The sequence below is a fragment of the Aptenodytes forsteri genome, unplaced genomic scaffold (assembly GCF_000699145.1).
Source record: "Aptenodytes forsteri isolate BGI_AS27 unplaced genomic scaffold, ASM69914v1 Scaffold273, whole genome shotgun sequence".
NCBI lineage: Eukaryota > Metazoa > Chordata > Aves > Sphenisciformes > Spheniscidae > Aptenodytes > Aptenodytes forsteri.
This window is the reverse complement of record NW_008795041.1, coordinates 257886-278267: the sequence shown is the minus strand read 5'-3', so window position 1 is coordinate 278267 and position 20382 is coordinate 257886. Positions and strand designations below refer to the sequence as shown.

Genomic DNA, 20382 nt, shown 5'->3' with positions numbered 1-20382 from the left:
AGCAACAACTAAAACATCGGTGTGTTATCAACATTGTTCTCACCCTAAATCCAAAACACAGCACTGTACCAGCTACTAGGAAGGAAATTAACTCTATCCCTGCCGAAACCAGGACAGGTCTTTATGAAATGGGACTTTATGTCAGGCTCTGAGACAGGCATGATCTGTAGAGATCATTCAAGCACCTCTCATCAATTCCCTACTAAAGTAGGGCTTCAGATAGTGGCCTTTCTTCTCTGCCTGTGGTGCACAGGCTAGTCTCATGAGGACTGAAATGCTTTGGCTTAATTCAAGTCCTTGGGCTTAATGTAGAAGTACTGGTGTGAGCAATAAGGGTCTCTGATATATAAGAGACTGGGACATTAGATGACAGAATGGTCTTTCCTGATCTAAAGTGCTATGAAATATGGCAGAGCCCAGTACTTCGTTTGCAGTTTTGAATGCTTAGAGCGAATCTGCAGTGTGTTACAGGGCTCAGCATGAAATTAGATATGAAATGTCTCGGACAGTCATCTCCACTGGAAGTCTGGTGTCTGATTATGTTAGAAGCCCTGGGAAACAAAAAGCAGTAGGTTACATGTTATAAGAGATTGGAGAGATGAGAATCTCCCTATGACCGTAGAAGCCATTCTAAAATTACCCTGAAATATCAGGTAATTTAAACTAACATTAGCAGGGACCTAATTCCGCTGGTAACTTCATAAACCAGACAAATTGGGAAGAAGTATTCAAGATGCATGCTAAACTATTTGTCAGTGGAAATTCATATTGAAGTAAATTCTCTTGGGTGAGAGATTTTAATTAAACAGTAGTGCGAGCCTGGTTTGTTTAAAAATTTATTAGAAGTAGTATAATCCTATAGCTGAAAATATGTCAAAATCATTATTGAAGCTCCTCTTGTTGATAACTGCTAATATTTTGATTTAATCTTGGTTCAAAATAGTAGCAAAGAATGAAAATTGCAGTTCCCAGTAATGCTCTTTCTTAGTGCTTTTTACTTCTCCAACTATAGTAAAATAAGGTGTTTTTCTTTGATCATTTGTGATTTTTTTTATTTTTCATCCAAAAAGGGTGTGATACAAATCATTACTCTTAAAGGCACTTTATATTACAAGAAAAAAGCAATAACTGAGGAGTCTGTTGTTTTTTGTAGATAGATAGTAGTTTATTTCATATAACAAAGTGTGTGAAAGCCTTAAGAATGGGACAGTCTAGAACAGCGTTTTAGAACAACAACATGCTGAAAGTGGTATGATGCCATCCAAAATTACCCACAAATAATGAACAATTTATTAAGTGCACAGGTGGTAGTTCCTTTTTCATAGCCATTGCAATCTTCTCTGCAAATGACTGAAATTGGAAACGGAAACTACTATCAAACTGAAAAGAATTTTGGTTGAAGAATTTGGGACACTTTACTTTTTTATTTTGTTTATTTATTTTAGCAAAGAAAAGCGTAATACTGTCATTGTATCACGGTAGGACACAGCCCGCTTAGAATGTCTTGGTATGATGCTCTGCTACTGAATTCCGTTTCATTCATTTCCAAGTCACTTCAAGCTAGATGGTAACAGAAAACCCTGATACTGTGGTCATTTTGCTCTAGGACTGGCAGGAGAGCTCCAGTGTACATTCAGGGGCATAGGAAATAGGTTAGTGTAGTTTTCCACATGATTTAGTGCATGCCAGCCTCTTTGTGGGAGGCTGATAAAGGCAGGACACCATTTTTTAATTTGTTCACAAGGTAGGCCGTACTTTGAGGCAGGGAGTGCCATTTAGTGTATTTATACAGTTCTTATCACAATGGAGCTGGAAATAGCAGCTAAGATACAGTAAGTATTTAGCTGTTAGCATTTTATTTGCAAATAATGGGTGTACTTGACAGAGACTTTGCTAACCGGTGGGAGGAGACATGGTGTCTTATAAGCCTAAATGGAAGGAAGGTGATTTATGAGTCTCTCTGAGGATGGTGTTAACTTTATGAGTGGCTTCTGGAATAGCTGCTAGTCACTAGTTGCTTCCTACTCATGGAGTTAGCAGAGTGGTAGAGAGTTAATTCAAAAGGGCCAAAGACGACTAGGGAGCAAGCGGAAGTGATGTGCACTGAGAAGTCTGTGTAACTCTCTGCCACCACTCAGTTTAACGGTAAGAGTCAAAGAGCTGGCACCTCAGGGGCTGCAGCCAGGTGAAGTAGAAGGTGCGCTTCCCTTCCTGCTCATGTATTCAGGCTGTTTCCAGGGCAGAGGATGAAAGGGAGAAAGGCTGACGTCCACCTGGTGTCTTGCCGCCAGAGGGGACCCAGAAGTGTGTTCATGTGTCTGTAGCCACACTGCAGTCTGAATGGCTGTCTAGTTAAAAGACAGAACCATGCAGGAGGGAAGGTTTGCATTTGGAGGATAAAGGTGAAACTGATAAAGCCCTATAGTAGAACGATTCAGGTTTCTTTGCACCTATCCCTCTGAGTGGAGAAAGCCGATGATTAGAAATTGGCTTCTGGCAATTCGTGCCCACTTGTCCTGAGTTCGTACAGTTTATTAGCTTAAAAGTATTCTTGCCGTACTTTTCCTCCTCAATATGTTGCCTCCCCCCTGCCTATTCCTGCATGCAGTCATGTACAGAGGTTCTTGTTCATATGGAGCCCACAGCCATCTCCATCTCCTCTACCTCCTGTCTCATCACTGTTTTCTTGGGGCTTCTTGCCCTTCTGCCCAAAAGGTTGTCTGCAGCATCTTCCCCTCACTCAAGCAGACCCTTGATTTCTGCTGAGCTTTCTCTGCCAGTCTCCTCCCCCATTTCTTGCAGCTTTCTGTATATTCTGTCTTTTTTAAAGTGCTTACTCTTTCAGCTGGGGCTGGAGTTCCTCCCTACAAATTATTTTCCCTGTTTTGAGATACCCTTTGTGTTACTCTGACTTAAAGAAGCTCTAGGCTACTGCACTATTTATGAAAACTGAATACTTGATAGTGACGAATTGTGCATATATACATGTACTGCACTAAACATAAACATATCAAGTACATATACATGGTAGTGCTGCATTGTGTTTGTGTCCATGTAAGCATGAAATGGAGTGTGCTTCATCATTATCCATTTTCAAGACAACTGATTAAATTATCTCTACAACTGGTTTAATCCACTGGGTAACGAATGATTTTTTTCTGTCCTTTTGGACCTGTTCTCAAAGACTGCAGATGGCATGTGGGGATTCAGTTAATGGTACTAGACACAGAAAAAGGAAGATCTTCCCTTTTAGTGCTGCAAATTGTGCTCCATGGTTTAAATACAGATGTCTTTAAAATTACAATAAATAGTTTTATGGCTCTCATCTATATTAATTCCTCTACTACATTATCTCTTTTTCTTTTAGTACTAGTTGCTGCCATTACTGTCACATTTTCATCAGTGCAGTGGGATCAAAATACAGGCTTTTATAATTTCTTTTCAAAGAGTCTCTCTTTTTCTTTTTTCAGTTTAAGTTCCTAGACTGGCATGCATTATCCCAGTATGCTTACACATCCCTTCATTCACAAGGCAAGAGTGGTGAGTCAGAACCCAGATTCTCAGCGCTGCATCTGGATTTTAATGCTACTCAAGTTGTCTGTTGCTCAGCTTTGTTGTCCCTGTCCTACTGCATCTCAGAGAGCCCATTTCACAACTCATCATTTGTCTAGGGATGATAAATATGATCAGTATGACTTTCTGCCCTTTAAATGACTGCTGTCTTCCCTGCTTAGGTTCCCAGTCCACAGGATGTCAGAGCAAAATGAGGGCTGATGCCTGGAAGTTGGATTCCTTCTTTCTGTGGAGAGGTTGCAGCTCCATGCATCCCAAATCAGAATTTAAAAACCAGAATTAAGATTTGGCATTTTCAATGCTGTTTACTACTTTTTGATGTACATTGCTGGGTTTTGAATGTTTTATAAAGGCCCGTGAAAAAGTAGGTCCAAGTTGTCAACAGGGTTAAGTATCCACACCATTGGGTTTCTAGTTTGGATGATTACATTGCAGATTTTATTAATGCTGAAAGTTAAAGATTAGATTTGTGTTCTGATTGACTGAAGAAAGCTGCCTCTAACCTGCATTAATATCTTTCCAGGAAACTATTAATCTTTGTAATCTGCTGAAAGGGGAAGTTCAATCAGTATGCCTCAGTCATGGCTCTTGTTATAAAAATGTAATAGGTGCAGTTCTTACAGGTCATTATAATTGCATACGTGAATGAAAGCCCAGGGGAACCTAGTGAAGCTATCTCAGAAAACTGAAATTATGGAAGCATGATTTTTCACCAAGGCAACAGAGAACAGTTTTTGGAGCCTGTATTTTGCTTCTTATTGAAGTAGTAAGGATGCTATTTTCTTTCTTTTGTCTCACGTGCGATGTAGTAACTTGTACTATAGTTGAGTCTGTCTTCTTGTAGCAAGGGTGGTGTGCAGCAATAAGGCCATAATATCATTTGATTTCCTGGTGTCCTGACATCCAACTCCCAGAGACTACCTTCAACGTTAGCTTTTTTTTATTTTTGGGCAGAGCCAAATGGTCTTTGAGAGTGGATTTAAACCTTCTACTTTAACAGGATTTATCCAGCGAAAGAGGCAAGGCCGTGGGTGCAGCTGTGTGGGGAGAATTCTAGTAATATGCCGAGTCTTTGGTACAAGAAACTTTACATCTCCAGTTTGGTCAGCTTTCAGAAACATTCAATTCATTCAGTTTTTGGAAACGATCTTTGTACTTTATATTGCGCTTTATAACAGCCGTTAGAAAAAATCCTTTGTGCACACTAAATAATGGGCAGGAATTTATTTTCGTAGCACAACCAGAGAATTTATTCATTTTCTTGATCAATACAGCATTTCAAGTTCAGTGACTCTTTTCCCTCTCTGTGCTGCCAGCACTGGTGCTGAAACTGATTGTTTTCCATCTTCCTTTACAGTACGCCTGGGATGCTAATGAAGAGTACCTCTTCAAAGCAATGGTGGCTTTTGCATTGAGAAGATATTCCAGCAAGAGCACAACTCAGTAAGCATCTACTCTGATTTGCCTTATACATATTAACAATGCTGCATGTAGTGGCCCATTCTCTGCTGTACTGAACTGTAGAAATCATTATATACAGCTTCTAAAAACAGACTGTTCCAGTATATTTCTTTGACACCCAGATATATGTTAAACACCACACTCTCTCTGCCTTAAGCAATGTTCAATCTTTGGACCAGTATCCCTGTTGATGTGTCCTGGTTTCGGCTGGGATAGAGTTAATTTTCTTGCCAGCAGCTGGTACAGTGCTGTGTTTTGGATTTAGTATGAGAATAATGTTGATAACACACCAATGTTTTAGTTGTTGCTGAGCAGTGCTTACACTAAGTCAAGGACTTTTCAGCTTCTCATACTGCCCTGCCAGCAAGGAGGCTGGAGGTGCACAAGAAGCTGGGAGGGGGCACAGCCAGGACAGCTGACCCAAACTGGCCAAAGGGATATTCCATACCATATGATGTGATGCTCAGTATATAAACTGGGGGGAGTTGGCCAGCGGGGCACGGCTGCTGCTCAGGGACTGGCTGGGCATCAGTCAGCGGGTGGTGAGCAGTTGCATTATGCATCACTTGTTTTGTATATTCGTTTATCATTATTATTTTCCCTTCCTTTTCTGTCCTATTAAATTGTCTTTATCTCAACCCACGAGTTTTACCTTTTTTCTGATTCTCTCCCCCATCCCACTGTGGGGGAGTGAGCGAACACTGTGTGGTGTTTAGCTGCCTGCCAGGTTAAACCACGACATGATGTGAAGTGGATGATCCATAGTGAAGCTGTGGATCTCAGTGGGATTGTGCCAATTCACTCTAGCAGAATCTGGCAGTAAGACATGATACCTTCTGGAGACCATACTGGGAGGAAGCGAAGGGACACATTGGCAAGGTCAAGAAATGCAGTACAGATCCTTGAATAAGCAGCTTTGGTGCACATTTTCTTAGAGCACAGCTTCAGCAGCATGCTGAAGATGAGCTAACTCAGAGAACTGAAGGTGGATAGCTATGCTAGTGCTGTGTTCTGCTGGGGGTATCTATCCCTAATATTGCAGCGGTTGAGTTACCTAGCATCAAGAAGTTTCAGATGTTGCAGTTCAGACATAAATCAGCCTGTAATTGTTTTTGGGATTAAATCTACCTTGAGGTATTGAATATTCTTCTTGGGCTTCTGATCCTTGCTACTTATGAAATTAGATACCAGATTAGACAGACCATTTAGCAAGCTGTATTTTCAGTACGTTCTTATCTTTCTTAAATGAGAAACCTTGTAAGTGTATTTCTATAGGCCTATTTTTTTTTTCATTGTTTTTCAATCTTAAAGGAAAGATTTATGGTTCTGGTAGGCTAATGAGGATAAGGTTCTCAATTTACTTTAAAAAAAACCTGCTCCAGGCTGTCATTGCATCAGATGTAGCATGTTCCACATTTGCAAAGATATTAGTTAACTTGAGTCACATGATGATTATTGTGGCTACTGCACTTTCTCTTAAATAGAAGGTGATTTCCCTCTCCATGTAACAGGAGTGTTTGGTTCCTTGCTATTTTGTTTTTATTCCTCAGAAGTTGTCTCCTTTGAGCAAGAGAGCCGTTACACCAAGCTTAACAAAAACAGCCAAGTATGCTACTGCACCCAATTAAAAAGACACTTAAAGTTAGTTCAAGATACAAGCTAATTAAAGGTCATTATGCAGGGCTTTTTCTCAGGTTTTCAACTTAGCAGAGTTTTCATCCAGTATCTGATCCATAAAGATTCAATTTTGTATATTTTAGTCCCAGGTCCTTTTTTTAAATTATTCTCTTCCTTCAAAGTCATGGTGCTTTCACACAGCAAAACACCTGTGTCAGAAGCCAGTGATCTTTTTCCTCTTCAGGCACCATGGCTCTCTGCAGATTCAACTAATACTGGAAAGCTTGGTGCAGGAATAGGAAAAAATCAAGCTAGTACGAAAGGAGTTAAAGTTTTAATGGAAGTTATCTTTATCCACTCTGGGAAATCACAGAATTTATGCTCACTTAATTCAGTTTCCTACCAAGATAATTTTTCCTATGGACAAATAATGTCAGTGTTACTTCAGTTTGGAGGTGGGGTTGCACACATCAATAATTTCCTGCTACTATGTTTGTCAGAAGAGAAGTCAGTATAATATTTGGAAACAGCTAGGTGTGGGCATCTTTACCTCTTTTTAAGATGGTATAGGACTTCCTCACGGGGTATAACTTGTTGGGGTGTACCTTGGAGGTATAACTGGTAACTCTTCTAGGACTTCTAGATACCTGTGGGGTCATGTGTAGACAGCATGTCAACCGAAGGACAGCTGTGTAGCTCTGAGATCTGGTACAACTTGCTAGGCAACTGACTGAGGAGTTTCTTATCCGTCCATCTCTCCCAAATCCCTAGGGACCTCAGAGTCCCCATTCATTGATGGAGAGCTAGATGAACCTCCCAATACACCCCAAATAACCTGCCTGTTACATGGGAGCAGGAAAGCTATGAAAGCCGCCATCCTGTTAGAAGTCCTGGAAATAGCGCACTCCTTTCCCCACCCTTGTGGCTGGCAGCTGGAAGGAAATGAGTATATAGGAAGGAGTGCAGTCCATCTCCATCCCCTCTGCAGGGGGTACGGAGGTGTGGGAGCACTCAGCGTCCCAGAGGGTACAGCAGCATGCCGTGCACACAGGAACGGCACTTTTGCATAGCTGGCAAGGATAGTGGCAGGGGCTTGCAGTGTGGTGAAGAGGGAGGCAGAAGCAGGAGCTTGTGGCGAATAAATTGCATTTATCACTACGTGAGCTTTTACAGATAAATGCCAACAGATTTTCTTTGGGAGCTGTAAAAGATCAATGATCAATTATGCTGTCATAAAAGAACAAACAAATTGTTTGTGACTGCGTTCTGGTAGCATCTAAATGTACCCAGATTTTGTGTCTGATTAATTAAAGATTTTTGTCAAAAGAAAGACCTATGAAAAATTCACCAGTATTTTACATAACCAAATACTGATTCTGTCAGGGTATAAATGCCGCACAGGGCCATACCCAGGATGTGACAAACCTCCCCTTTAACATCCCATTAATTTCTAACACACCCACAGCCCTGCAGTAACTCACAGCCACAACTAACTCCCACATGAGACCAAATGCCATTAATTTCAGATTACAGTATCAGGCCCGAAAATAATTTGTCTGGTGGATCAGCATAACCATTGTTGCAGTCTGTCCCATCATTTTTGAGATTCAAAGTCACCTTTTGTTAGGCTTCTGAAGCTGGATGAAAGCCAGCCTGTGATGACAAGCATTTGAATGTGCTGCTGGAAGCAGCGGTTGATGCTGTTGTTGCCCTTGTGTAACCACTGAGTGACCCAAGGCAGAATGGACAGGATTGCACATTACATCTCGAGTTCTCTAAAGTTAATTTCTAAACTAAAATTTAATAAATCATGGAGCTGTGTTTAATGTTTGAAAGGCTTGTCAAATTTTCAAGTTTGTGTGAAACAGAAGAAAGACACAATCCATTAAATTACTCAGTAATTATTAATACAGATAAAATAAATACTTCTTTTTCAGTGGAGAAAGAAAACCCCTTTATTTCCTGCTCTATATATGCCCTTGCAATTCATTCTCAATACATACATTCATGAACTACGTAAGCCAACCTTTGATCTCTCAGTGTTAAAAAATTATTGTCTGTAGTCTGTGTTAGTAACCCTGGTTTCTCTAATCTGTGACTCATTTGAAATAATACGCATCTCTTTTGGGCCTGAGACTAGTTAATCTATAGAGCAGAATGTCATCACATTTACTTTCATTCAAGCAACAGAATCTACTTTTGGTACATCTTCCCCCCCTTTTTAGATAAAAAAAGCTGCAGTTTTCCTCATGAAGTGACAAAAAAAAAATTGTCACCATTATCCATCTTTCTAAGACAGGCTATTTTGATACTAAAAATATTGTGACCATTTAGAACAACAAAATAAGCTTCTAGAGTTAAAGCTGTTACATCAAGGTGCTCCCATGGCTGCTGTTCACAAAAAGGAAGAAAATAATGTTCCTTTGCAGGAGCAGCTCCACAGCACTGGGTTGGAAGAGGCCTGATGCTTTCGGGAGAGCTGGAGATAGGCACCTGGGACTTGGGGACTGTGGTTCTCCCACGAGCTAACGGCCGCTGTAGGCACCCAGCTCCCTTTGAGTTCCTGGCAGCTCTTTATTACCGCTAAACAATCCTTTAAATCTCCATAAGGAACAATGATGGTGTTTCAGGCCAAGGAACCATCAGGGTTTCCTGCACTCGAGTCACTGGTGTTCACTTGCGTGTATTAAAGGAAATGCAATTTTGGACTTTTGCCATGGTGCCATAAAGCAGAACCAGGATCTTGTCATTTTGATGATAACAGTCTCCTATAATTCCCATGACAAAAGTCTATCACCTGCTAAGGAAATAAAAAGATGTCCACAGATATGTTTACAAATACACTTAATTAGCATAGTGCATGGAGAAGTCAGGTTTCTCAAATCTAAACAGTGTAAAGGCATAGTTTTGTAATGCTTCTGCATGCTGTGAATCAAACCTGCATGCAAATAGCACAGGGAAAAAAAAAAAAGGTGTACCTGTGGCAAAGAAATTGCCACATTGGTGCTTGTTGAACCAGTCTGTTTTGGTGTTTACTCAATCCCCTTTGAACTTCTCGTGAGTGGCGTTATTCTCTTTGGAGCCTGGAAGGATTTACAGCATTCAGATTCCGCTAATGAAAAAGTGGCAGCAGTGAAGCCAGGGTTTGGATGCTTATCATCGAGCAAGGATTTTAGACACAACAGGGAGCAGAAAGGAGGCAAAATTTACGTATCCTAGTGTAAGCCTTGCCGCCCAATTGATTCAGTGCTGTTTGTTCTAGAGAGAGAGAGATGCTGCCCCTAATGATGACCGAGTGCCCTATCTCACGCTGAAAGCCTTGGCGCTGTAGGGAAGACCCCAGGTTGAAGAGTCTCTTTGAGTCTCTGAACAAGAATGAGAAAGTCAGGGTGTTCTGCCAGTCTTTATCTACCAAATTTATCTTTCTCTTTGGGGATCAGGCTTTCCTCACTCACCCCATTTGAAGAACATCCGTAGGGCAACATGAACCCAGATTTTCTACCTGGACCAGTTTTTGATTGTGCCACAGAAATTCCAGCTTTAAGAACTGCAGTAACACGAAGCTTTAGGTCCTACTGTTATAAATTCTCCTGATGGAAAACTTCCTCTGCAGATTCAATTGTAGATATTCTGTGAAGTCAGCAAGAGTTTGTCAGCCACCAGCCAAAAGCAGACTTTTTTTCTTTCCCCTCCTGTAAATTTTGTGCTTTGCTTTTGTTTTGGGAGGAATAAATCTGCTTTCATCTTCTGACTGTTGCCAGCAAACTGCTGTGGACATCTTTTCAAATTCCAGAGGATGGCTTTCCTCTTATAGCCATAGAAATTCTCTGTATTTGCAAAATTGACATTGTTCCAGAGAGGTAAAAGTGGGTATTTCAGCTCTGCAAAATCATTGCTTTCCATCTTATTGCATATCTCTGTGGAATATATACCTTCTCTGTAAAACGAAAGGTTGCGCTACCCAAGGCACCCAAAACACCACCCGAAAAAGCTTTCAGCAGTAAGTAAAATATTTCTGCAAAATACTGAACTACTGTGATCGAGCCAATGCCTGTCCTGCCTTAAAAACGAACCCGTTCTTCTCCGGATGGAGACTACACATTCATCGGCAATTTTGGCTCCCTTACATTCCTTCCTACCTCATGCTTTCTGCTCCTCAGGCCACTGCGGGGGTCATTTAATTATGTTTGTAATTAGCCAGCAGGTGGCACTACAAAACAGAGCTCTGTGGCAGGGGGAGGTTGCTGGCAGCCGGGGGTTTGTCACCCTGAGGAAGAGCACAGGCTGGAAAGGAAATGTTAGAACTTGCATTTTGATGATGGACAGGCCAAACCTTAAAACCAGTTACAGGAGTTAGTAATGGGCATTACAGACCGAAGTTAATTAAAAGACGGGCTGCATTCTTCTTTGCTGGCTTACTGCAGGGTTTCCTTCTCCAGTACAGTAGGTAGCATCTGAAGACTGATCGTCCCAAGCGGGGTCTGTCAAGACGGGGCGGCTGTGTTGTGCTTGTGGCCAGGCAGACCTTGTGCAAAGGTGAACCAAGTCCAGGCTGCTCCCTGGAAGTAAAAATGATCCTAACTTTTGGTTCTGGACCTCCAGAATATCTGCTCGCTGCTTGGGCATGGCCAGCAAATCTGAATCCTGAGCCAAATTCTTTGGGTTATTTATTAATGATATAGAACTAAACATTTTTTTCCATTTTTTATCTCTCTAGCTATCTGTCATTGAATTCATAAAGGCTTTGGCTGTCCTTTTATGATACATGCCATGCTATGTTCCTTGCCATGCTGTAATAAATGCTACCTTATACAATTCCTGTGTATTACATGAGTTTGGTTGGTTTGTTTCTTAGTTGTGTGAATAAACTAGGAACAGGTAGAAGAACATAGGGGCACCATCAATCCTCAGTCACTATTATGATGCTAATGTATTAGCCTTCACTCCTTTAGTTTAAATACTCATGATGATGTAATTCCATGAGTTTTTTCTAATGATATTTCCACCATTTACTAGTTTTAGTGGTAGAAGACAAATTTGTAAGAATCTGAAAAAAGGCATTTAAAAGACATTTTGCACACTTTTTACATAGTATGCCATGTGAAGCTGCGTGCCTGTGCCCTTCCATAAACTTCACATAAAGCTGAGCGATCTCCTTTTAAGACAGATAAGAGAAGTATTTGTCATAGTATAAGCTAAAGGGCACGGGCCAGTGCCAGTATAATGTTGAAATTTAGCCTGTTGCCTCTATTCTGTGCCTGACTGTGCAGAAAGATGTCAAAAAGAATAACATCAATTTCATTACTCTTCTCTCCAACAAATGCATTGTGTAGAAGGGCTGCACTCACTTGAAAATCATGTGGGGAATCCCCCATGCCTGGCTCCTGTGGTATTAGCTGTCAAAAACTAAATTTTTAGTTCTTCAGTGCATTTGCTCCATTATATGGCCTTTGTCACAGTCTTGATGATTAAGAAGCAAATATGTATTTTTCCATTTGATTCCGCTAAATGTATGTCCAAGACCAGGCAAGTTTGTAATAGATTCAGAAATTTGTTTGAAGGCTCAATTTTGGTCTCAATAAGCTTAAATTTTTAAAAAACATATTGGGAAATGGGAAATGCTGAGTGATATTTCTTCCTTGGGCGTTAACTGTCACCTTTTTGAAATGTAAGAATTTTTCCCCTTCTAGGTGAAAGCAATATTTTAAGAAAATCTGAAATATTTGAATAATTCCTTTCATGCTTCTTTAATGATGATTTTTGTTTTAACCATCCACAGAATTTCCAATGTGCTGCTCTGCAATGTGACAGATCGGGTGTCGTTTTGGTTTGTGGTCACAGATTCTTCCAAAAACGTGACAACTGTTCCTGGAAGTGAGGTAGAGGCAGCCATCAGGTACAATCACTGCTTCTGCAGCCTTTTCTTCCTTGCTGACTGGGGAAGCTTTCTCTCTCTGGGCCTTGTATGCGTGAGCACTCTGCCTCTTTAAGGATAAACTAATCCAAGTAGTTAAAACACCAAGGGGTCAGTACTCTTTCATGCATGTGAGATTAGAAGGATTTTTAACAGTCCCGCAGAATGCAAAGCATATGACCCTTGGGATTATAACTTTGGAAGGAGTCTCCCTTAATGCTGGAGCCTCAGATGAAATCTAGTCCCTTTCCAGAGCCCTACCTGTAATTTGCTGTTTAGTGCGTGGCACATACACTGTTCTCATCCTGCTGCTACATCTCCCAACCAGAGAGCCTTCTTCCTCAGATGATGGAATTGCACACTTTCTGGGTGGGATTTATATAATTTAATTTTCGTTGCATGCCACATGCACATCTACACCTGGACTAATGACCGCAGGCTCCCTTTCAGTGCTTCTCAAGTACAGTTCATCTGACTTACTTTAGAAGTCAGCTTTCACATGAGGAGAGCTCGTGTGAACTCTTCATGAGCAGAGCTGGCTGTGTCCCGGCTTGGCTTAAACAATTTTATACTCACATTCCTTTCATACCAGCTCTTCATAGGATCTCAGTCACTATTGTAGCTGAGCATTGCTTTTACAAAGTACCGTGCGGTACAAATCAGTTTGCTTTCTACTAAATATCGCATTCTATAACCAATAAAAGCAAGAGTGTGGAACTGAAGAGGGAAAAAGTAAAAACAGGTGATCTGACTTCAGTGGTCCACCAAACCTGCATAAGGGGTTTATAGGGATGACTCCCACAAGCAGCATAACTCATGTACATTTCTCAAGCACGGAATGGAAAACAGACCTCTTTGTTTTTGGACATTCTGTACTTTGTCTTGAAAATTCATGTTATCTCTATGGAGGTGTAATGCCTAATTCCTGATGAATGAGTATGCGTTCTTCTGGAAAGATTAACTTTTAAGCTTATGAGCAGATTAAACTATTTCCTACAGAGACACCAAACAATGGCTTCATAGCATTAGTGGAGGAAGCAGATTATTTATTCACTGGAGGTCTCTGTAAGAGTGCTGGAATGCAGGGTTTTTGCATTTCTGTTACTCTTTGATACGTTCAGTCGCATAAGCTGATTTATTTAAGTCTTTTATGTGCCCTGTTTGCCACAGAAATTGGATGCTATTATAGTATGTTTGTTTTTTAACTGTTGTCTGTCACCCGATAAAGAAGAATATGCTATTTATGAAAAGTTTTAATTCCTACCTAACTTAGAAGCAAGAAATAAAACGGTCTATAAAACTGCAATACTTCTTATTCAATTGCTTCTGATTGCAGGCTTCCATACTAAATCATTATTCTAATTCTTCATACTAGAGTAGCACATAAGAACGCTACCCATGGACCAGGGTTTTATTGTATGAGGTTCTCTACAAACTAAGAATAAAGAGGAAGGCAAACCTTATCAGAGCTCTGTATGAGTCCCAAGATCTTGCATAAATATTCACAAGATGTATTTATGCGTATACAAATACAAAATGCACCTGTAGTTACTGCATGTGTTTCAGCACATAATTCTGTAACTCCAGCCGTTAGATGAGGGTGAACAATGCTTATTTCAGCTGTTCACAATGATCCTTTTATATCAATAAGGATGAAAATATTTTCTAAATCAAAGACAGCTTACCGTATTATGAGTCTTACAATATGCCATGGCTTTCAGTCCTCTCCAGGAATGCTGGCTTTCCATTAAGGCTAAGAACTTCCTCTTTAAGGGACGGTCAAACATTATGATTTCCAAGAAAAGAAATTTGCAAAATCTTACCTGCATTTCCCATATATCTGTTCTTAGGAAATACTTGCTCTATGGTAAATGAATTGAATTGTGTACAAGAAAGAGCTGCTGTAAATCATACAACTGCAATCAAAAAGAATCTCTCAAGACCAATATATGTAATATACTTTCTCAAAAATTTCTAACATTTTGAAAAAGCTAATGAAAGATACTGCTAAAACCTTTTAAGGCTGCTTAGATTCAGATCCAGAAATACCTGCAAATGCTTAGAAGTAATGATTGTGGGTGAAGATATCCATTAAAGGGTAGCAGTTGTACTACTCATATGACAAAGCGTATTTCTCAGACTTAGTTTCTCATAATGGAAAAAATGTGCAAAGTACAAATCCCTTTAGCTGCATCCTGCGGGGAAGAAGGGCATGTTGGCAATAGGGATTCTTCTGGACCAAATCATATTCTGTGCCTCATGGACCTAAGAAAATCTACAGCAACAGGAGCAGATGTACCTGCCCATAACATGCAGGACTGGTTCAGTTTGAGGAACCAAGAGGCACTGATAAGTAAATCCTCTGAGCGTTGCAGGGTAGATCTGCCACTCCCATGCTAATCTTGAATTCTGCATGAGCAAGACAACAGAGCCACCCTTACAGATTACAACCTGCTGTGTCTTCAGCACATGGTCCAAAACAGAAACAAGTAATAATACTGTACTTCAGGTTTCATCTGTATTTCCCAATTTTTCAGATAAAGACATACGAAAGTCTGGTGTTCAAAACCTTGTAAGTGTGTGGGTGTCTATGGATTACTGACAGGGTCTATGTTAAAGAGAAGGTCTGTGTAATCCTACCAACATCATGCTGGATCAAATTCAGCCCTGCCAGACTTGCAGCACATACATGAAAATTATTTTTTTTCTTCTATCCTTTTAACTTATAAAATACCTTTATAAAAAGTTGTGATGTTCTTTGTGCTTTTATGAAGGATGAACCGGAACAGAATCAACAGTGCCTTCCTACTGAGTGACAAAACACTGCAGTTCCTGAAGATAACCTCAACCTTATCACCTCCTGTTGAACCCTCCACGCCTGTCTGGCTTATCGTATTTGGTGTTGTTCTTTGTCTCATTGTGGCTGGAATTTTTTTCCTTGTTGTTGCAGGGATTCAGCAACGCAAGAAGTAAGCTTAGCTTTTCTTCTGTTTTAACTGAATACTGGCAAGTTAAGTCAGCTGGGCTGGTTTTGCTTTTCAGATCAGCTTCAGAGAAATTATGGCTGTGTCCCCCCTCCCTCCATAGGTAAAGCTAACCCATGTGTCCTTTTCCGAGGAAAGGGGTTAAAATTTTTAACTGTGAAGTATAGATGCCTTAGTAATGCTGGGGTGTAATGAGGAAATAGGGAGTATAAGAATATGATCCTGGAGGCCACCTAGCTAGAGATGATAGCTTTATAAAGACATTTGCTGTCATTCTTCTCAAGGTTTAGTGTGCCATAGGTGAGCCTCCTCTCACAGACTACCCAAATAGCTGCCAAGAGGGAGAAGGCTGGCAGTGACAGTGCCCCTTCCAGGGCAGTAGTGTCAAAAGCTGGCAGGGCTAAAAAAAATTTGCTGCTGCAGTTTGAGAAGCCTCAGTAGAGGACACAATAATGATTAATGTATGGCTGAAGAGGGCCTGCTCAATGGAACGGTGCATGGTCTCACCTACCATTCATGACCTGATGAGTCCGAAGTAGCCAGTCCTTCACAGGCTCATGACCAGATCTCCCCATGAGCCTAGGTGTTTGCTGATTGGCAGTAGGGTAGGAGAGAGATACTCTCTTTTCCTCTCAGTTTCTGCCTTGTGGTGGCACTGGTGAAAAAGAGAAGGCTATTCATGCTTCCCTAGTGTGAGCATGTTGGAGCAGGCCAGAGAGTATGTGGAGTTTTGGTCCTGCCATCTCTGTGGGCTCAGAGCTGGGCATAAGGAATAGAAATTTCTCAACTGAGCTGAGATTCTACCATAGAAGTTCAGCTTCTGCCACGATTTAGGCTGCCACGGACGTTAGGTTAACACAAAATTATGACTTCAGCAACAGAGCCATACAGGAACAGCAGAAGAACTAAAAAAGGGTAAATTTCTGCTGACAACTAGATGATGTTAAAATTACTGAATGTATGGTGGACTGCATCCCCAAATATATCAGAACAAGGGATTCTTATATGAAAAGTAGTGTGTTGCAGAGACTTTTCCTTTCTGCCTCTTATCACCTTGAAGAACAATGTTTAAAGACCTCAGAAAAGCAACACTTATTGTGAAGAATAAGTGGTTCTCACAGAGAACCCGTAGTAGTGTGATCAGAATCCCTTCAGTTATATTTTGCATTCAGAAGAGTTGCATGAATTTGTGAAACCCCTTTCTGTTTTCAAAAAACAAAATTCAACAAACGATACATGAGAGATGCTGTTGGGGAGAGAGTCTGGGCAGGTACTGGAGATCTGTGGATAGTTTAAGTCCTGTCACAACCTTCCATGTGGTATGGGCTGAGTTATTTTATCCCCTGAACCTAGGCAACCTCTTCTGTAAAACTGGAGAATAATGTTGCTTCCTGAAGCCCATACCTGCCCTCTGTGTAGTATCATGGCTCTGTGTGTCTGTATAGCGCCTAACTCAAAGGGGGGCTTTGAACATTTCAAATAAGTGTAATATAAATAAATTATGCTAAATAGCGATGATTTTTCTAGCTAAAATAATCATTTGTGCTTTATATCAGGCTGAAAGACAGCATTTTCCCCCCTCTGTTTTCAAAATAACTCAGCTGAGCTTGAGCAATTCCCCTCAATATGGTGTAAATGACATGCTCTTATCATCATACCATCAGTAATATGGCTTGTTGCTGCCTGCCTGAGGTCACTTGGCATCCTTTCTGTCTCATGCTCTTGTTGTCCTTTTAGTTGTTATGCTCCTTTTCACTTATCCCTCTGTTTCCCTACTCTGCCTTACGTTTAACTTTTCCTCAGAGCAGATTCATCCGTGATTGAACTCTAACCCTCCTTTTACATCAATGGCATCTGCAGGCAGGGGCAGGGGAGTGAGAGAGAGAGTAAACCAAGTATATATTTCTTCCATCTACTGTTGCAAAGACTGGAGAGGTAAAAGGGATGGTCTGGGCTATTTGGCTTCTCAAAAGAAGAGCCAGACATCAGAGAAGAGAATTTCGAAAGTGCTCATCTCTTTTTCAGGCACCAAAGTATGTGACCAGGTTGTCAGAGACTTCAGCATGTCCAGTAATGAGTTTTCTTGGAAACCTGTCCAGAGCTGACATAGTGGCAGCTCTGTTGCCTAGTAAGCTGTGTTGCAAATCTGGCCTCAGGGACGGCGTTGACTTCTCATAAATCTGGCATTTTGCCTTTATTGGCCTTTAAAGTACCAGTTAAATACCTCGGTTCAGTTAAGCCCAAAAGCACGTGCTTCAGGCTGTTCATACTCAGGGTGGCAGGGAAGCACATGATTGGCCTATAATGGAGTTTCAGTAATGAGTTAGACTCACGCATCATTTCTTGAACTGGAAGATTTTCTTAATTAGGTCTTCGCTGTGCATCACTGCCAACATGTAAAATTCCAAGCCTCAGCTGCCTGCAGCTTGAAAAGCCCCATGTGATTGTAGCCCTTGACTCTACGGTGAGCTGGATCAGACACGCTGTCTGCCAGTCTTTTGTTTGTTCCCCTGTCATCACAGCAATAGGACACCTCCATCTCTGATAATAGATTTGGCACATACCGAGAGCAGGACCATCCTCTGCTGTCTATGCTGGGCTTGACTGAAGTCCACCCCTACCCCCAAAATCCCATCTGCAGCAGGGACCATAAACATTTGCCTTGAGAAGAGTGAATACAGAGTAAGGGCACACAATGCTTCCCTCTATTGCGCTCCCAGCATCTAATTTGCAGCTGGGGACCTTCATGAGCTGGATTTGGTCTTCACGTATTGGGTAACCCACAACGTTTTCTATTCCCTTAACTTGTTGAGTCTCCCCTTGGACTCAGAAATTTTTAGCTTCTCTGAATTCCTATGGCAACGAGTGCCACACATCTCCTACTCCTCTCGTTTCTTTTAAATCTGCTCCTTAGTATCTTTTATATTCTGCCCCCACAGTTTTTGTATTGAAGAACACTCCTTTTACCACTGTAAGAGCAGATACAGCGGCCAGAGGTCAGAAGTTTCCACTACTACACCCCACATTTATTTTTAGCAAGTCTGTAATGCCAAGAATTTCCCAAAGGCCAATAAAATTTTATTATTGTTAATATCACTGTTATTAGCAGTTACACTGAGTCAGGTTGTTATGATTGTCCTGAGTCAGATTGTTACAGTACATGTTGTGGAGTAGGAAGAAGCAGTGGAGCTGACCTTTGAGTTTCTTATCCTCTGAAACCGCTGATGCTGCAGGCTGTAAAGTACAGCAGGTTTTTCAACTATGAACTAGTAGATCTCAAGGTCAGAATAAATCTGGAATTAAAGGAACATCATGACATGTTGACTGATATTTCTGTATTACATCTTCTCGTGGTTGTATTTTTAGATAATTTCATTCAGCAACTATTTTAATATGCTTTTGGTGAGAACTAGACCCTGGAAAAGTGAAAGCTGTGCAATTGTTTGATCTAGAAAACAAAAGTATAAAATACTGGGTGGGAAGGTGGCTGTTAATGAAGTTCGAATTAAAAATGCAGATTTGCAGCATTAAGAGTACCTAATTTCTGGAAAAGATCATCAAGGAGTGTGAAGGCACTCAAGTCTCCATCATTGGAGGCTGTAGTCTAAAGCTGATCTGCTTCTAAAAAGTATGTTTTAATTTGTCCACATCATGGGCTGAAATCTATGACATACGTAACAGGGTCGGACTAGATGTTTAGTGTCGTCCTTCCTGATGTAAAACAAAAACAAATTTAGAGATTTTTTCCATTTTTGTTTTGCACCAACTTTTCCTTCTGCACCCTCCAGTCATTTTACAGAACAAGGAGCTGAAGTAATATTTATAACATATTTATAACATGTTTACTCTATGTTTTCTGATTCCCGATCCTGACCTCAAACCACTAAACCAAGGCTTCCAATCTGCGGGCCTCCCACCTTCTGTGATAGATTTACAACAGCAAAGAGGTGCACCAGATTATGCCTTTCAGACATAACCTATGATAAACTTCTGACTAAATGTGCAGTTTTCTGTCTGTGGAATCATAGTGGAGTGCTGCAGTTCAACAGAATAAGATGATTTTCTCTTCCTTTTCTTTTTAGAAAGAATAAACAGTCAACAGAGAGAGAAAATTTGGAAGAGAAAGGCGAAGTGACAGTAACAGTAGAAAATGGGATTCCTTGCGAAACACTGGATTTAAAAGCAGGCCACATTAATGGAGTCTTTGCCACAGATGATGAACGGTTCACGTCCTTATGAAATGCTGCCATTGCTATCTGATGGTTTTTTGAAAGACTCTTGTGCCTACCTTATCTCGTCACTACTCCTGAATGTCAAACATGAAGACAAGAAAAATGTCCTTTCACTTAATTTCCCTCGAGAGAACCTTTTGCTGATAACACATACACTCGAACCTCCATTACAAAGCTTTTGTTCATGAGCAAAGCAAATGAGAAGACCTCAAATGATATCCGTTAAAGATTTCCAGAAGATATGTGGCAGAACAGGGTTGAAACCTGCCTTGTGTCAGGCGTTTAATTTTTAATGATTATTTAAATATGTCTATTGCTTGTTTTTCCCTGATATAAATGTGAAACTGCATTATTCCTGAATGTCACCGGGGAGATCATTTGCCATTGTCAATTCTTGCTGGGCTTTCTTTCAAGCCATATGCAAAAGTTTCTCTGTAAAATGACTTCCGTTTGCTGATACGCAGTATGCCTTTGGATGGAATAGTGATCAGTGCATGAAAGTTTTAATTTATCGAGGGAAAAAAAAAGCAAGCTTTTACAGTCTCCGTAAGAGCAGGTTAAAAGCAGCTGGGTCATCTGTCGCTTTAGGACTACCAAGGAT

The 20382-nt window shown here is 40.7% G+C and overlaps 1 protein-coding gene across 1 annotated transcript in view; it reads left to right on the top strand.

The window, feature by feature from the left end:
• The window catches only part of TMEM27 (transmembrane protein 27), a 21527-nt gene extending 1739 nt beyond the window's left edge, over positions 1-19788 (top strand). The window contains exons 3-6 of the mRNA XM_009276867.1: positions 4931-5016; positions 12431-12547; positions 15340-15534; positions 19632-19788. Coding sequence (XP_009275142.1) covers positions 4931-5016; positions 12431-12547; positions 15340-15534; positions 19632-19788 — 555 coding nt within the window. The remainder of the gene's footprint in view (positions 1-4930; positions 5017-12430; positions 12548-15339; positions 15535-19631) is intronic.
• Positions 19789-20382: the final 594 nt, after the last annotated feature.